The following is an 18,320-nucleotide window of genomic DNA, read 5'->3' as shown; positions in this document are numbered from 1 at the left end:
TTACTAATATAAGTGGGCAGAGAACCTGTAAGAAACAATGAATTCTATGGGCATCTGTTTTGTTTTACTTTATTTGGTGATTTATTCATATTATGAGGACACAATACCATGAATGTTACATATTTTAACATGATGTCATGGTAGAACATATTCTTAATCTGGCTTAAAAAATCCAAACTAAAATGTATTGATTTAAATGGCTATGGAATAAAGTAGAACCTTGCTGTTAAACCACAGCAAGACAGTTTTCTCTTATGAGTTTTACCTTCTGGTTGAACAATACTTCTTGTTTTACAGGAATCCCAGGAAGTGACTATGTGAATGCCAACTACATAGATGGCTATAGGAAACAAAATGCCTATATTGCAACCCAGGGATCTCTTCCTGAAACATTTGGGGACTTTTGGAGAATGATATGGGAGCAACGAAGTGCCACAGTTGTCATGATGACAAAGCTAGAAGAAAGGTCGAGGGTAAGGATAACTGTCGACTTCTTCAGAAATCCTCCTTCCATCATCTTCACGTTGTGTATTTCGTTCTATTGAGAAGCCACTCTCCCCCCCCCCCCCAGGGTAGCACTTTTTTAACAGTCAATCATTGGAAATGGATGTCAAAAACTCTGATTGAACTATTTTTCAAAACTCTTTGTCCTATCCTCTCCATCAAACAAAATTCTGCACATCCTTCAGCAAGGTCTAACCAGGCAGAACCCAGCTCACAAATGCTATGCTCTGCCCAACTTTTTCTGTTTCCTATCAGACACAGAACTAAGAAAAGAAATGCAAATGCCCCAGATCTCATTCCCAAATAGATAAGTATGAAAGATCAAGGGAATAACTTCACCAGCTCCCTCAAATCTACCACTCCTACAAGATGTTCACCAATGAATATTACCTAGGTGAAACTCAACAACACAGAATTTAAAAGACCTTCATCAAGAATTTAAGGAATTTAAAACTCCTTTGGGAAAGTCTGATTATGCTTTCTAGTGCCCTTTAACACAACATGTAGGAGCCTGACATAGGACACGGAGTTTGATACCTATACCAGCCAGGGCTGCATAAGTAGGTCCTAATACAAAAAAAAAAAAAAAAAAAAAAACAACAACAACAACAACAAACAAACAAACAAAAGCTTGTAAATCTTTTTAAAAGGAAATTCTCACATGTTACAATAGTCATGGTTGCTAGAGAGAAAATGAAAGTGATATCTGAGGAGATAATCAATTTGTTTAGAGAAAATGAATATTAGCTACGAACAAGAACCCATGGAGATTTCTACCCATAAGTACTGCCCACATTTTCACCTTTATTTTTTCTAATAATCTGCATATAAGCTCTAAAATTCCTTGAAAACGGCTCATAGTTAAATCATTCAGTTCAACTCAGGGTAGCCAGAAAATGATTCAGTTTAAAATATGGCTAAGACACACACACACACACACACACACACACACACACACAGAGAGAGAGAGAGGGGGGGGGGGAGAGGAGAGAGAGAAATGTGTGGAGGGCATTTTGCTAATTTTAGCTTTTCCAAAATGAATAGATTTTAATAACAAGTCATTTCTTGTTAAGGTCTAAGAGAAGAGTTTCAGCCACCATATGGGTCCAATATTACAGTCCACTGCACATTAGTTAAATATTGTTGGTTTGGAAATTTAAAACATAGCACAAAGCAGTATGCCATATTGTCTAATGAATCTGCAATATCCATACATTGCTGATGACATTCAAGTTTTAACCTTAGGAATTTTACAAATAGGTATTTAGATATTGTCACTGAAACATGGGAACATTCATGCTTATGGTGAGACCTCAGGTAAAGGGTCCCTTTCTCTGCCTCCAAGCAGGACCTACTTATGCAGCCCTGGCTGGAGACAAATGAGATTCTTTATGAGTTCTTCCAAGCTCAGTATTCAGCAGTGTTCCTAAACCTAACTGCAGCGAGGACACGGGAGCCGTAGGTTGCCCAGATCCTTTATAAGGTAAAAGCTCAGATTTAGGAAAATACTAGAAAGCTATACTGCTGCCTTGAAAGTGGGAATTATGGGACTACTTTAGCTAACCTAAAAACTTGTGAGATCTCTGCGAATACCTGATTCCATATAAATGGATGTAGAAATGCCTATGGCGTTGAAAGCAGTATTTGTCTTACATGTTACATGCAAAAGCCAGTAAGCATATAAATATATTCAAACCCGATGTAGTCCCAACACAAATGATCCTTAAATATATGTGAGTTAATAATTATAACAGTATCTAACTCATTAAGTGTACTGACATTGAATTAAAGCCAATTTTATGTAAATGATTTTATAAAAACTGATTGCTTCTATAAACTTTGCCTTTTCCTGTGAATAAACTGAAGCCCAGAAAACTACTGACAGTCACTCTGAAAACAATGTCAGAGAGAGGAATTGAAGACCCACATTCTGGCCTCACAATACATATCCTTTAATATCAAGCCATACTACCTATGACATGCCTAGGAAACTGAGACAGCCAAACTTTTCTATTACAGCATGCATGTAAATCTCGCCTACCAGCTCTGCTCTGCCTAGAGATACCAGCTGGTAACAAGCAGTCATTTGCAAAAGCTGTTTTCAGTAAAACACACATTTTATCTTGACACTGCAGGCCTTCATTAAACTATGCACAGAAACTTGTTTTGAAATAACCAAATGAAATTCTGCCCCTTTTCTTCCTAATTGCTTCTAATAATAAAGTTAGTCCTTACTGGCCGCACTGCCACTGCGACATCTGATGGTAATGAGCAGTTCCTGGCAGAAGGTATTGTGACTTAAATACCTGCAGTTTATCTTTTTGTTGCAGGCTACCTTTCTTTCCCCTTCAGACAGAGGAACTTATTTGGAAGTTACTAAATGAACCTTTGTTTGCTCCCCTTCATTAATTACTCTTTGCTCTTGCGAGTTTGGCGGTCTGCTTTGTTAAATGGCCTAAGGAGGTCAATTGAATTGCTGTCCTGTGATTTTCATTCTGTGGTTGTTCAGCATGTTCCCAGGTTTATGATGACCCGCATTAGCCAGTAGGCAGTTGGGCAGTCTCAGTCATCATCAATCTGACAAGACAGATGAGGCCTGACCCACCCCCCACCCCCCAACATCCAGAGCCCTTTGTTTGTCCTTTCTACACATTTCAGGAGAAGGACCAAGTGTCATGAGGCAGATTTAGCAGAGTGGCTCAGAAGATTTCATCTGTTTGTCCATTTTCCTCCTCTTATCTTCCTACTTCACCTTTTCCCAGCCCTGTTGCTCTTTCATCTACAGAAACTGGAGCACAAGGGAATGCATTTCCAGTCTTTCAAACAAGAATGTGCATAGGATTTATTATAAAAACAATATTATGAATAGTGCTAAGTTCCTACAGGGATGTATAGCCCCATACTTTAGAACTATTGAAGGCTTTATGTTTGACCTGAGAACTCAAGGGAGCTCTTTACTCCAAATAGTCAACCTGAAAGCAAATACTGAGCTAACTTGGTCCTAGACTGATCCATTATTATACAAAGGATCAGAATTTCAGTTATATTCTTCCCATTTCGGTTGAACAAATACACATATGTGATGTGCGCATGTGCGTGGGAGGTAGGGTTGTACACACATGCACATGTTAGTCAATTGTGGTGCAGCAGGAGACACATTCAGAACTGTCACCAGCAGCTGGAGGAGTGCACTTGTGATTTAGGGACCTCCACTCAGGCATAGTCCAGTGTTTTACTTCATCACAGGAAACAGTTTCAGGATGAGCCAGTGTAGCATACAGTGCTAGTTTATTAAAAGGCCAATTTAACAGATTTAATAACAAGGGCTAATAAAAGGTGACATATTCAAGTATGGGTATGTGCTTCTGAAAACCTAGAATAACAGAAAGAACCTACTAGCCATTTTGGTGGCTCTTAAAGTTGCATCTTAAATGGCTGATAGGAGTCAATTTCCTTCTTTCTAGTAAGTGAGATTGTTAGAATAGCTCTGGAGGTATTTTAGATCAGATTATAATCTGGTAAGATAAAACCATAGGCCATAAGGGATGTTCAAGAAGATTAATGTATATCCTTTGCTGTAAATGGGAGTTTCTAGTAAGATTCCTAGAATATTACAGCTTTACAGCTGGGAACATAAAGGTACACATAGGCTTAGTCCTTATACAGGGTTCACTGCTGTTTAACATTCTAACTTGAAATATATGTATATAAAAGAATATTGTCTCTATGTTGGCAAACTTCAAAATATTCTGAGATTCTTTTTTTTTTTTTTAAATGTGTGTAAATGCTCTGTCTGCATGTACACCTTGTGTCAGAAGAGGGCATCAGATCCCATTATAGATGGTTGTAAACCATCATGTGGTTGCTGGGAATTGAACTCAGGATCTCTGGAAGAGCAGTCAGTGCTCTTAACCACTGAGCCATCTCTCCAGCCCCCTGAGATTCTTGATTATCAGCAAATGACAGATCTCAACCTGACTCAAGAGTGAAGGACTCCTCTCTCTTTCCGTGTCTCCATCATTTCATCCCAGGTTTCTATCCTGTTCATTAATACTTTGTAAATGAATATACTTACTGACTATAGCCCTTGTGTCAGGAATTAAGAGGATAGGAGAAATATCATGCCATTACACATAGGGATATCACCATCAGAAGAAAAGTTGTCTAAATGGCAGTTTACAGTAGCTATACTTTGCAGTTGAAATATCATGGCCTAGATCTCAACTTTAGCCTTTCCTACTAGGTACATAGAAGCTAGCACATCGCCTGCCTCCTCCCCCCTCCTTGGGTTGGATTATAAGCAGCAGTGAAGCTCTTCTTTTGTCACAGAAAACACTTTCAGGATAAAGTGCAATTGAAAGCCTCAGTTATACTTTAGTTGTTTTCTTAACATTGTTGTTTCAAGACTGGATTCTAAATACCACATTTTGTTGCCAAATGAAATTAATTGGTTTCTCTGTTGTTAGCAGTGAAGCGTGAACAACTTCATAGTGCTCGCTGCACTTGTGGATTTCTGTTCACTATACCCGGTGCCTCATCTCTGAATTGTTCTCAGAGATGGAGCCAGACTTTTGTACTAGCTTTCCCTCTGAACATGCTTCCCAGAATTCAGACCTTAACAGAGTAAATTTGTTCATTCTGCAAACAGATCATCGGAGGACCTTCTTTTCTATTTGTTGCTTTCATGTATCACCATGGCAAGATGATACAGTATGGGACCCATCGGTAATCTAGACATGTGGTGGTTCTTGTCACTAAAGATAATATGGGCTGCATTTCTGTTTGTTTCTGTTTGTATTCCCATTGCTTCCTGGAACTGATCTGTTTTCCAGCTTTCTGTTTTGTCTCTGTCTGGTTTACTTTCACTGGAGCTTGAGGTTTACCAATAGTACTGTGACCTTCAATGTCAGGATGTATTCCTGAGACAAATGCTATGTTCAATTGTTAGTGCTAAAAGTCTCATTGGGCTTTTGCTAGGAGACTGATAGTTCTTCACGTTGGAACAGCCAAAGCTGCCCTTAGCAAAAGATTGAAACTGTCTGGGATCAAAATGCAAATTGTTTGATTTTTCACACATATTGACTCTACTCACTCTCAGACAATTGTGGTCTTGAGAGAGTCCTACATGCCCATGAGGGTCTTTATATTGTTTGTGCCTATTCTGGTCTTGACTTCAGTTCCCAAAGAAACATAGTGAAGACTGTTTAGTTCAGCTTAAAGTTCCAGGTTGCCAGCCAGTCATTACCTGAAAGTCAATTTGAAGCACCACTTACATTATACTGAGAGTCAAAAGCCGAATGTGGTGCTTATATTCACATCTCTCACTTTTCTACTCTTCCACAGTTCAGGTTCTCCTGCCTCTCTAGGGAATTATGTGGGCCTTCTTCCTACCACAATTTCTGTAATCGGGATGATCTCCCACAGACATACCCAAAGGAACCTGATCCAGAAAAGCCCTCACTGACCTTTTATTCACAACTGATTCTAGGTTGTGCCAAACTGAAAATTAAAACTAACCTTCATACCAATACTAAAATAAAGTTGTAAACTGACTGGTTTTTAGGCGTTTTACTATGGCGAGTCAAGAAACAAACAAGAAGACTAAATTCTGGGTTTTTGAAGATAAAATATGATAGCTGCCTTAAAAATACAGCTCAGTTTAAAACTGCTGTAGAATGTGCTGTGATAAAAGATACTGTGAGTTTTACTTCAGTTTCCACTGGAGTTGCCAAGTCCTCTCAAGTTCTGCATAGTTCATTGATTCTGTAGCAAGTCATTTTCCTTCCCTAGAATGTGGTTTCTAATTGTTTCCATGTTTCATAATATGCCAATAAGCACAAAGATCGGGCTGGGCAACCACATGGAGGGAAGAAAATCTTTGGAAAAAGTGAAGCACTGTTACAGTAAAACATATGCAGCTGGCCTTTTCACTCCAGGGTGTTATTTGTGGGTGACTGGGTGTACAATTGGCAGCCTCCCCCGAAGAATGAGTCTCCGAGGTACGATTGGCCAAGGTGATTCCTGGCTCAAGAAACGCCCTTATTCCCTGGATGATGGTCTACATTTTAACTTTCCTCTTCCTCTGTGTGCTTTTGGCTGGCTGATTTCTATTTTATCTACCATCTTGAGGTAGATAAGACAGGGGCTGAAGAAGCCTGCTTAGAAAAATGCTTGGGCATCCTTACTGAATGTTAGAGGCTATGAAGAGGCTTAGAGGATATCTGTCTTACACTTGGTCTCAGAACCCAGCCTTGGTTCATTGCTATTAGTTGAAACTGTTGGTATTGAAGCCTTATAGTGGGAAATGACTGAGTTAGATAGAGTTTGGATGTGACTTAATGCTCTAAATGTTAGGGATAAGGAGAGAAATTTTGACAAGCAACAAATGAGATATGATTTGAATTGTCAATTAGTTTGTAAAATGTAGTCCTGGAGGTAAGGAGTTCTATAATTTCAAAATATCAAAATTATATTTTCCATTGTTGCACATGGAATTAGTTGATAACACCCATTACAGATAACATGTTTTCTGCAACTGACCTTGGTCATTGTTTAGGTCAGAGAAAAAGAAAATATCCTCTTATCACTATATTTTGGTGTGTGTGTGTTAATGAATGGAGATCTGATGCTGCCAAGGCATAGGAGACTGGTCTGGTATTCATTCCTCCCTGAGGTAATATTTCAGGGGATTAGAATATTATAGCTTGATATTTAGTCAGTGAACTAATGGACTAATGATCACTTACCCTTCTAGTCTATGAATGTCACCTTTGTAAACATCTCCAAGAAGTTTAGTGAGATGGAGACACATTCATATTTAGTTTTATAACTTTAAAAACAGTTCAGAGCAAGAAGCAGTTCAAACAAACAAACAAACAAACAAACAAACTGATTCTGTTCAAAATTTTTCTTCTTTTTTGGAAAACAAACCTTGAGCTTGTTTTGTGAGGTTGTTCTCCGGGGTTAAAATCTGACAGGATCACGCTGAAGATTATAAATGGCACTGTTACGGTTTTCATTGTTGTTATCGGTTTTGGAAGGCCTAGCCATGGCCAATGGCAGACTAATTCTTGGCTTCTCTGGTTGTCAGGGTTCAGTGAGTTTAATGGAGAGCAAATGCTTTCCAAATGCCAGGTCTGTGTCTTCTTCCAGATAGAACTGGAAGCGCCAAAGGCCTTGAACATTTAATTTCTCAAACTGTAGCCCAAACCCTGCCTATCTAAGGGAACAGAAACTGCTTTTTCCTTAAGCAACTTTAGGAACAGCAGCACAAACATTGCCTCTGGAGTCTGCATGATGTATGGGGATGGCTTTGAAAGTCCTGGATAGTTAATATAAATGGGACACTGGCAAAAAAAAAAAAAAAAAAAAATAAATAAAAGGTGTGAGGCTTGTGTTGGCAACCTGACAGATGTCTGGGGCTTTATCTAGCAAGTTCCATACTCTCGGTGTTCTTATGTCAGTGTCAGATAAAAGAGAAGGAATCTGGCCAATGCTTGGATACTGGTTAGTTTATACAATTCCACCCTTCCTCTCCCTAGCCATCTTCGCTGTCTATAGTGCCGAGCATCAGCTTAAAGCCGTTTAGCAACATGACAATACATATACAAATATGCACCAGAGAAGCAGATGTAACAGTTCCTATGACAGTGCAAACCTCCCTGTCACCACATTCATGGCTAATCTTCTCAAGATGGGTTAGGTTACTTCGTTTTTATGCACTGTAAAGTAATCTCCTTGCTGTCCAGTACTCCCAGTATAGTAGTTACCTTTTATGTTTTTTTATATTTTCTGTCAATATGATTCCATCATGGGTGAAGCAGTTTATGTACAGCTTTGCAGTCCCATCTCTGTTGGCTGGTCTATGGAAACTATTCATACATAGAATTGCTCAGCCAGCTAATAGAATTGCTTGGTAATTGTGGTACTTGAATGTAGCTGGTTAAAAGACTATGGCCAAACCAGAGGCAGAGTTGACTCTACAGCTATTGGAGCATCCACTCCCTCCTTGAAAGTTATTGGTGATGAGATCAGTATGCAAAGATGCCAACAACTCATGTGGGAAAAGTTAATAGCTAAGTATTTGATATCACAGAATGATCTTTTGAGTATACCAAAGTGCCTGAACCTAAGCTGTGGTGCCTATCTGTTTAAGGGTATAATTCATTGGCAAAGCTCAGTGAGACCTCTGCATCAATAGCTAGCAAATACATCAAACCATAAAAGAACAACTTTTAGAACTTGACAAGTGATCCAGAAAGTTTTAGAGTGGTTCATGAACTGGTAAGCTGTTTTATGACATCTAATTTCTATTAACTATGGAATATTACTTTTAGATTTATGATTGTAACTGTGAGAAGCTGTAAGTGCGTTAGTGTCTGATGATTTGTTATTACTCACTTTGCATTTGTGATGACCCCTCATGCCCCACTAAAGAGTGGTCAGGAAAGATAAAGTGACATAGGAGGGGACATGAACTTTGCAACTTGGGAAACTATATGGCCAAATGTAATAGTTGAGTACAAAGGAAAAAATATCAGTGTCACTGAGCAAAGTAGTAAACAAATCTGGTACTAACATAGTACCAGAAGTTACAATTTGTAAATCTTAATAACTCAGTAAGTAATGTATTCTACTTAAAATAGACCCTGGCACTTAATGAAACTTTTTTAAAAATTTAGATCCTGTTATTAATTGATCATTTAAAATGGAATACAAAACTTCCATTTATGTTATATAATGCATCTCTACTTGCTGTTTATGACGAATAGAAAATTCCGGGGATCCATCCCATAATCAGCCACCAAACGCAGACACTATTGCATATGATAGCAAGATTTTGCTGAAAAGACCCAAATATAGCTGTCTCTTGTGGGGCTATGCCAGTGCCTGGCAAATACAGAAGTGAATGCTCACAGTCAGCTATTGGATGGAACACAGGGCCCCCAATGGAGGATCTAGAGAAAGTACCCAAGGAGCTGAAGGGGTCTGCAACCCTATGGAACAACAATATGAACTAACCAGTACCCCCAGAGCTCATGTCTTTAGCTGCATATGTACCAGAAGATGGCCTACTTGGCCACCATTGGGAGGAGAGGCCCCTTGGTCTTGCAAACTTTATATGACCCAGCACAGGGGAAGGCCAGGGCCAAGAAGTGGGAGTGGGGGAGGGAAGGGGAGCAGGGGCGGGAAGTGGGTATAGGGAACTTTCAGGATAGCATCTGAAATGTAAATGAAGAAAATGTCTAATAAAAAAATTGAAAAAAAAATAAAAGAAAATTCAGACTCCAACAGCCACTATGGCTACAATTGCTCAATATGGATAGACAGTCACTTTTAGCAAGTTACAGTGTCTCAAACATTACTATCTGGCTACTTTCACTCCTTGTTTGGCTCCTTACCTCTTGCTTCTCAAAGTACTGGGCTACAGATGCGATTCAGAGCAGGAATGCTGGAACTCTGAAGAGGAACTATTTGGTTATAAGTGAACCTCAGATGGTTTGCCAAATTTAGTAAGTCTTTAGTAAATTGAAATGAGAAAAATTTGATTTCAGAAAATGATAGATAATTTAAAAATAAGCCAATCTAAGCCACATTCCTGATTATAAAGTTGGCCACCTTTGTTGAGTACCACTGAGTGCCACTTTTAAGATAAGTCATATTGAAATGACCATGAACTAGAATTAGAGTCCTCCAAAGCTGGATGCGCCAACTTGTCATAACACCTACCATGTATGCCTAATGACAGGGTTTTATTTTGGATGCATTTAAATAATATTTGTTGCTTTGAAGTTCAAGGATGGCTTTAATAGAACTTAAAAGAAAAATATTAGTGCAAACTAGCTTAGTGGATGGAGATGGAGAAGAAGAAAGGATAAGACCAGTTTTTAAACAACAAACAAGTCTGAGCAGCTATAGGAAAAAAGGGTAGCAGGAGTCTGTAGAGAAAGAATGTGAGTGAGTGCCTAGAGAATCGAGGCAAACATGACTAGGTTTGGCATTGGTATTCAAAGAAGAAATAGAAAGGAGAAGAAAGAAATTTACAGTTTTTGTCTTAGAACTCACAAAAGTATGCAGAGTGTGTAATCAACTCTTGGAGGAGGGGCTCCTCATTTCACATATCTCTTTAAGGAGACAATTATTCTACCTGACTCTTCAGGTCTCTTCAGTATATCTTCAGAGCTTCCTTCTGGTTGCTGTCCTCACCATTATGAAATGGTCAATTTGATTAACTATTTAATGGATGCAGAAGTAGTGTTATTGGAATCTTACAATCATTGGGAAAGTTTAGAATGTCATGTTTCTACCTAGCAGCAGACATTGAACTCCGATCTCAAACTTTTGCTGGATTAAGTAGCTTACCTTTAAAGGCCTCCACAAAACATTTTCCTTTCAAGATTATATTTTAAATCATTTTTCTTTATTGAAATAATATTTTCATTATTTCCTTGAGAGTTTTGTATGTTTTGATCATACTTACCCACTGGACTTCCCAGATCCACTACTTGCCTAACTTTTGTGCCCTAATTTTTTTTAAATCTCATCAAGTCTGATTTATGCTAGCCATATATTCCTGGATGTGTGGTTGACTTAGCTGTGGCTATCTATTTTTTTAAAAAAAACTGGACTCTCTTTCAGTTGCTCTCTATTGCCAGTAGTTCCTTGGCTAGGAGTGGGAGTTAGTGTCTACCTCAAGATTTAGTTTGGCTTGAGTCTCCACTGGTCTTTTTCATGCTGTCATAATGACTGTGAGTTAGTATGTGCAGTTGCCCTGCTGTCACCAGAACACAATGCTTTCTTGGAGTCATCTTCTGTATCTTTCTGTTAATGATCTTTTCATTGCCTATTTCAAGAGAAAACCTGAGACTAGGGTATAGATGATGCTAATTCCCATTTAGAGTTGAGCATTTCTGTCTGTCTTATTCTCTGTACTTTGATCAGTTATAGGTCTCTATGTTAATCACTACGTACTGCACATAGAGTTGTCTTTGATGAGAGTTGAAAAATGCATTAATCTATGTCATTAGGAATTGGTTTAATACAATGTCCATTTATCAGAGTAATAATAGTACAGTCTACCGTAATGTTTCTGATCTGTCTAGCCAATAGGTTCTTGGCCCGATAGTGGTGCCAAATATGGTTTTATCTTGTGGAGCAGGACCTAAATTCAATCAGAAACTGATTAGTTACTCCCATGTTGTTAGTCTTCTCCCCTGTTAGCATGCATAGCATCTGCCAGTACTATGAAAGCTAGTCAGTAGGAATGAAATTTCAGGTGAGTAATAGCTTGATTTTTCAATGTTCTATGATTCAAGTATACAGTTTCTTAAACAAAGGGTCTTGCCAACAATTTCAGGTAGATAATCATTGGCAATGGAGTATAATGTCTGAGGCTCTTTGAGACCATTGTTGGGCAATACATTCAAAAGATGGGCTTTTTATTTGCTACCCTGTCATATCTAATAGGAACAAAATCACACAATTAAAGAACAACTCAACTCTCTCTCTCTCTCTCTCTCTCTCTCTCTCTCTCTCTCTCTCTCTCTCTCTCTCTNTGTGTGTGTGTGTGTGTGTGTGTGTGTGTGTGTGTGTGTGTGTGTGTGTGTGTGTTAGGAAGATTCTACAGTGGTAGTTTTCCATATAATGTTTGAAAGGCCTTTAATGTGATTTACCACTCCCCATATTCCCTCCTCTAGCCTGTCCTTCTCTCCTTATCCCATTATAACCACTTCTATTCTATTATTCCCTTTTGACCACTGCATTCTTTCTGCACCACATCCCAAAGCACTCCTTACCTTTCCCATTTGCATGACTATTTATTTCCTTAACTCTGTATTTTCTATTCCAAATGAAATACATACATTTGAAGATTCAAAGTTGGCATCCACAGTGAGAGGAAATAAGTGATGTTCTTCTTTCTTGATCTGGGTTATCTCACTAAGAATAGTTCATCCATTCACTTGTGAATGTCTTTTGTTTCCTAAGATGAAAAAATATATTTTATTGAATAAAGGTAATAAGTATTTTCTATAACATCAGTTATTTATTTTATGGTGGTGCCTATTGTGTGATTATCATGTTTTTTTTCTTTGTTTGTTTCTTTGTTTTGTGGGGCATTGTTGAGGCAGGCTTTCACTGTGGAGCCTTTCCTCGATGGAACTCTTTTTGTAGATTAGGCTGGCCTCAAACTCTCAGAGACTTGCCTGCCTCTGCCTCCTGGTGTTGAAGGTGTTCATTACTGCTAACTCTGCCACATCCCAGAGGAAACTGCTTCTCTTTAAAAAGTATTTACTTTTTCAGAGTTATATTCAAAGTACTTGGATCATAGTCTTTCCCCTCCCCTAAATACTCCCAGATCTTCCCCAACCTCCTTACTTACTGCCAGACCTTCCCCAACCTCCCTACCGAGTCAACTTCATACTATTTCTCTTTCTTAGAAGCAAGATGACACACATAAACAAACCATGAACTCCAATATAGGTTTGACCACTACTTCTGAGCAGGAGGGCTACTCTGAAATATTGGTTAACATACCCAGAGTGATTCCATTGGAGAAAACTGATTGTCACTTAGTAAATAGCAATGTCAAGTAATGTCTTGACTAGAAGTGAGTCTTTGTACCTATTCCATTCTCCATGTTGGGATTTTGTCTGGATTGAGCTTTTGAAAGTCTTGTATGTGAGCCCACAGAGTTCCTATGTCCGGCACCCCTCTTATCTGTGGAATGTGCTATTTCCTTGAAGTTGTTTGCCACCTCTGACACTTACAATCTTTCCACCCCCTCCTTTGCACATGTTCCTGGACCTTTAAATGAGGAATCAGATAGTCTCTCACTATCCGCACATTATCCAGTTATAGGTCTCTATATCCACTTCTGTCAAGTGCAAAAAGCTGCTCCCTTGGGGGGCTGAGCTACGCATGGATCTATGAGTTTAACAATAGGTTGTTAGGAGTTGTTTTACAGTTGTGTTCATTTAGTAGAATATTAACATGCTTCCCCCATGGCCCCTAATACATCCAGCATCATGTTGTTAGCCTCATTAACAGTTTCAAGTATAGGTCATATCTCATGGAGTAGGCCTTAAATCCAATCAAAAAGTAATTATTTTCCTAATCTTCATGCCACTATTGCACTGGTGGGCAGGTCATGATACTGGTTCACAATGTTTGTAGCTAGCTGACACTCATAATTACTTTTCTCCCCCAGTAGTGCATATAGTACCCTCCAGTGGTACCAGTGTTACTCAGGAGGGTAAAGCTTTCAGTTCAGTACCTGCCCAGTTTCTCCATGTTCAGTTATGGAATGAGTCCCATACCTGTGAATTTTAAAATATCATTTTTCTTAATATCTAAGTGATACTCTATTGTGAACTTGTACCCCATATTCATTATCCATTCCTCAGTTGATGCACACTTCAGCTGTTTCCATTTCCTGGCTATGGTGAATGGAGCAGGATGGGTACCTCCACAGTAGGATGGAGTTCCTTGGAAAGATGCTGGGAGTGGTATAGCTGGATTGTCTCATAGATTAAGTTCTAGCTTTTTAAGGAACCACCACACTGATTGCATACTGCCATGATAGTTTGAATCCCACTAGTGGTGAATAAGTGTTTTCTCTTTCTATATATCAATGCAGGAATTTGTATTCATTTCTTTTTTATCATAGCCGATCTGAGTGGAGTAAGATCAAATCTCAAAGTAGTTAGTTTGAATTTCCCTGATGGCTAAGAAGGAATATATATATCAGCCATTTGCATTTTATCTTTTGAGAACTCTCTGAGTAGATCCATGCCCTATTTTTAATTGAATATTTATTAATTTTTATTTTTTTGAGTTCTTTGTACATCGAAAAAACTAAGTTTGTCAGATATGCAGCTGGCACAGACCTTCCCCCTTTTTATGGGCTGCCTCTTCAATTGAATAATGATGTCTTTTGCCCAATCTTTTTAGTTTTATTGGATTCCACCTCTTAATTTTTGTTCTCAATGCCTATACCACCAGTGTCTTGTTCAGAAATCATTTCCTGTGCCAATGAGTTCCAGCATCTTCCATACTTACTCCTCTATCATATTTAGGATATTAGGTCTTCTGTTGAAGTCCTTCATTGATTTGTAGTTCAGTTTTTTTACAGGGTTGTGAGGTAAGGATCAGGTTTCCTTCTTCTGTCTGCAAATATCCAGTGTGATCAGCAACGTCAATTAAAATGTTGAATAGACGTGAAGAGAGTAAATGTCTTTGTCTTGTTTCTAATTCAAGTAGGAATATTTTGAGTTTTTCTCCATTTAGTATTATGGAAGTTGTGAGCTTCCAGTATATAGCCTTTATTTTGTTAAGATAGGCCCCCTCTATTCCTGTTTTTGCCAGGACTTTTATCATGAGTGACTACGTTCTTTTGGGAGTGTGTTTTAGGGTTTTAATGCTGAACAGATAACATGACCATGGTACTGGCATTTCCAATACACTGGGGCCTTTTGCTGCAACTAGGCTTCACCAATAGCCTCTCATAAACTCTCTTCATGGTACCAAGTCTCAACTTCTTTGTAGGACCCTTTCCATCCTGGGCCATCAACTGCAACTGAGGCTGCACCTTCATGAATGCTCTTCCCTGGCCTCTCACAGTGCCAAGCTTCAGCTGTTTTCTGGTGACCCCCTTCAAACCTTTAAAACCAATGCCACCTGGGTGATTCTAACACGTTACCAAGTCTAGGTAGCACTTATCTCTGAACACTCCTTCTTTGTGCTCTTGGAAAACACTTCAGGTGGTGGTGGGGGAATCTCACCTCAGTGATACTGATCTCCGTAGTCAGTGCTAATTTCTTAGCTCCAGTTAACCAGCATCAATTGTCCCTTCCATTTTTGAATCTAAAACCAGAGCCACATGGCCAAAGCTGCCAAGTTTTGCTTGCAGTAGCTGGAACATGGTCCCCTAGTTCTACTAACACCACCTTTCTGTTTTCCATCTCCCTCACTGCCTAACCTTGGCTGTCCTGGAACTTGACCTTGAACTCAGAGATCTTCATGGTTCTGTCTCCTGAATGATGGGATGAAAGCTGTGTACCATCAGTCCTGAATTTAAGCCTTTCTTTACTTGGAAATTTCTCTATACCAGGCTAGCCTTGAACTCATAGTTATGCTTGCAAGTGTTTCCTGGAATTAAAGGTGTATACCCCCATGCTTGGGCCTAAGCTTAGCTGGGTAGACTGTTACCCCAAAGTCACCACTGCCTTAATCTGTTTATCTCTTTGAACATAGGATTCAGCTCCATTTCACTTTCTGGTGCCCCTTTATTACTTGAACCATGCATTTCATCTGCATTGATCCTTGAGCTTTGGTTACAGAGTTTTGTAATAGATGTATCCGTGGGATTGGGTTCCCGACTCTGCATTTAGATTGGTTGTAATTTTCGTAATGGTCTCCAGCTGTTGCAAAGAGAAAATTTCATTATGAGGGGTCAATTTATATATTAACTTATTTATGAAGTTTTGGTGGTCAGTTCTGAAAAATCTGCATACAAGTAATGTTATACTAGTTAAGGAGGAGTATTTATACACTTAATTATATAAAAGCATAAAGATATGTGTATGTAATAACAATTAGTGAAGAAGAGCTCATGAATTTAAAAGAGAGCATGGAGAGATATATGGAATGGTTTGAAGTGAGGAACAGAAAAGGGGAAATAATGAACTTATAATATCAAAAAAAAATCAAAGAAATACTTTTAAAAAATAACTTAACGATATACCCAGAGTCCTTAAACAAGAAGTAGTAAATATCTTTCAAACACTTATTTTTCTCATAATCATATACATTATAATAAGAGATAGGAATGAGAAAATATTCGTGTAGTATAGGACTAAAAACATAAGCCTTAAAGTATTATTTACTGCGAAATGTAAGCTCTTAACCCTGTGAAATCAGAAGAAATCTGTTCAGGCTACACTGAGAATGAATCAAAGGGGAAGATTTCCATAGGGATAAATTGTCGCCATTGCCCATTTGAGCATGAGGGGTCCTCTTACCCTGCACTGACACCACATATATACATGTAAACAGTGTGAACCTACAAAGATATTTCATCCACTACAACAAGATATCAACCTGGTATCTTTTTCCTTGGTTTTAAAAATTACTTTGTCCTAATATTTGTTGACTTTTACCATGAGTTATTTATTATTCCTTAAGTACTATGATTCCTTTCAACTAGTACTTTGGTAAATTTGACAGGTGTGGTGTGGGTTTAACAAATTGTCGGGAGATATGTGGAAGTATTCAACCTATGCTTATCAGTATTGTCCTTGCAAAACTAACTTTCTTATGTATTTTTTCCCTTTGAGGTGCAACCTATGATAGAAATAAAAACACCAGTTTATTTTATGAATGTAGAAAACATAGAAAGTATTTTAACATTATTGCAACTCGTTTTGTATCTGAACCCTTTCATGTTGCTTGTGTAGTCAGAGTTGACTTCGTGTGGCCTCATAGTTGAGAGAAAGGCAATGGAATCAAACCTTGTGAATTCAGCTTCTGCATGCTAAATAGATACAGAGTACAGTGTCTTCCTCCTTTATCTTCTCAGTGAAGTTGTCTAGTCGGTGAAAACTCTCCCTTTTTAGAAGGTCTGGTATCTATGCAGAAACAGCCTGAGTGCCAGACAACACAGACTGAATGCAAACCAAACAACAGAGACATTCAGAGTCTGTTGCGAGCATTTTATTAAGCTAAAAAGTGCATAATTATATAATTATGTTTACGAGACCACAAACTTCTAGCTTCTATGAGGACAATGCCTACTACCTTTGTGTAAGGCATACTTTCTATTCTTCCCTTTTCAAATGAAGGATGTGCTTCCTAAAGTGCACCAGTATCGCTCCTTTGCCTGCAGAAAGAATGTATTTCCTTTGGTTACAGTGAAATAGCATTTCCACATTTCTTTTCTCTGTGGCAGAATGGGTAAATATTTTCTGACCTATGACCTCACTAGAAAATATAGTGCCTTTATCATTTTTATTATGTTTTTTTTGCTGCACTGTGGGCACATGCAGTAAATCTGAGGCTTACAGCAGAGTTGGAATTATTCTTTGTCACATCTAAACTAATTGGGTTTGAGTAGTTCTTACATGGGCTGTTCCACTTCACAGGGAAATAGTAGGTCATTTATCTTAAATGAATGAATTGTACTACTTAAACCACACTGCTATAATAACCCTCCAAAACCATAGTTAAAGAGCAGACAGATCGTTCCTGTAGATGCTACAGATTTCATTTGTTTTGCATACAAATACCATTTATCTTGTATTTTAAGTAACACTTATTATGTTGTGTATTACACTTTGATAGATTTTTCAAATTATTTCTACTTTTCTTTAACCAAGTATATTTGTAAGTTGCGAGCGAGCATTGTGGAGTTGTGTGTGCCTGTAAAATCTTGATAGATGAATGCTATCTAGCCATGTATTTTAAATGTCTAAGTATAATCTTTCTGATGTGAATCATAGTGTCTACCAAATAACAAATGGGTTTTCCCCAAGTACTCTAAATTTTCAAATATCTCTATCCCTATTTTTTTCAGCACCAATCTGCAACTTATTTTTTTTCCCAGAAAATTGAATCTGTTACTGCTTAATATTTCTACCCGTTTTAAAAAAAATATGTGGTTTATATTGGCATCAGAGTGGGTAATTTACATATTTGGGGATAACAAGAAGGCATGCCAGAAAAAAGATCAACATAAAATGAAATGTGGAAAAGCTGTTATCCTTCAACAGCAACTCAGAAGAAAGCTAAGAGAAGAGTTGATGAGCATCTGGCCTGAATAT

The 18,320-nt window shown here is 38.3% G+C and overlaps 1 protein-coding gene across 50 annotated transcripts in view; it reads left to right on the top strand.

Annotated features, from left to right (window-relative positions):
* Positions 1-18,320, top strand: part of Ptprd (protein tyrosine phosphatase receptor type D) — a 2,152,432-nt gene that overhangs the window by 2,094,608 nt on the left and 39,504 nt on the right. For all 50 annotated transcript variants that reach the window (XM_029539561.1, XM_029539552.1, XM_029539551.1 and 47 more), the window contains one exon: positions 298-473. In XM_029539561.1, the coding sequence (XP_029395421.1) occupies positions 298-473 (176 nt within the window). The remainder of the gene's footprint in view (positions 1-297; positions 474-18,320) is intronic.

The sequence above is a fragment of the Mus pahari genome, chromosome 6 (genome assembly GCF_900095145.1).
Source record: "Mus pahari chromosome 6, PAHARI_EIJ_v1.1, whole genome shotgun sequence".
In the NCBI taxonomy this organism is placed as follows: Eukaryota; Metazoa; Chordata; class Mammalia; order Rodentia; family Muridae; genus Mus; species Mus pahari.
Note: the sequence above shows the minus strand (reverse complement) of the source record. Positions and strands in the feature narration are given on the sequence as shown.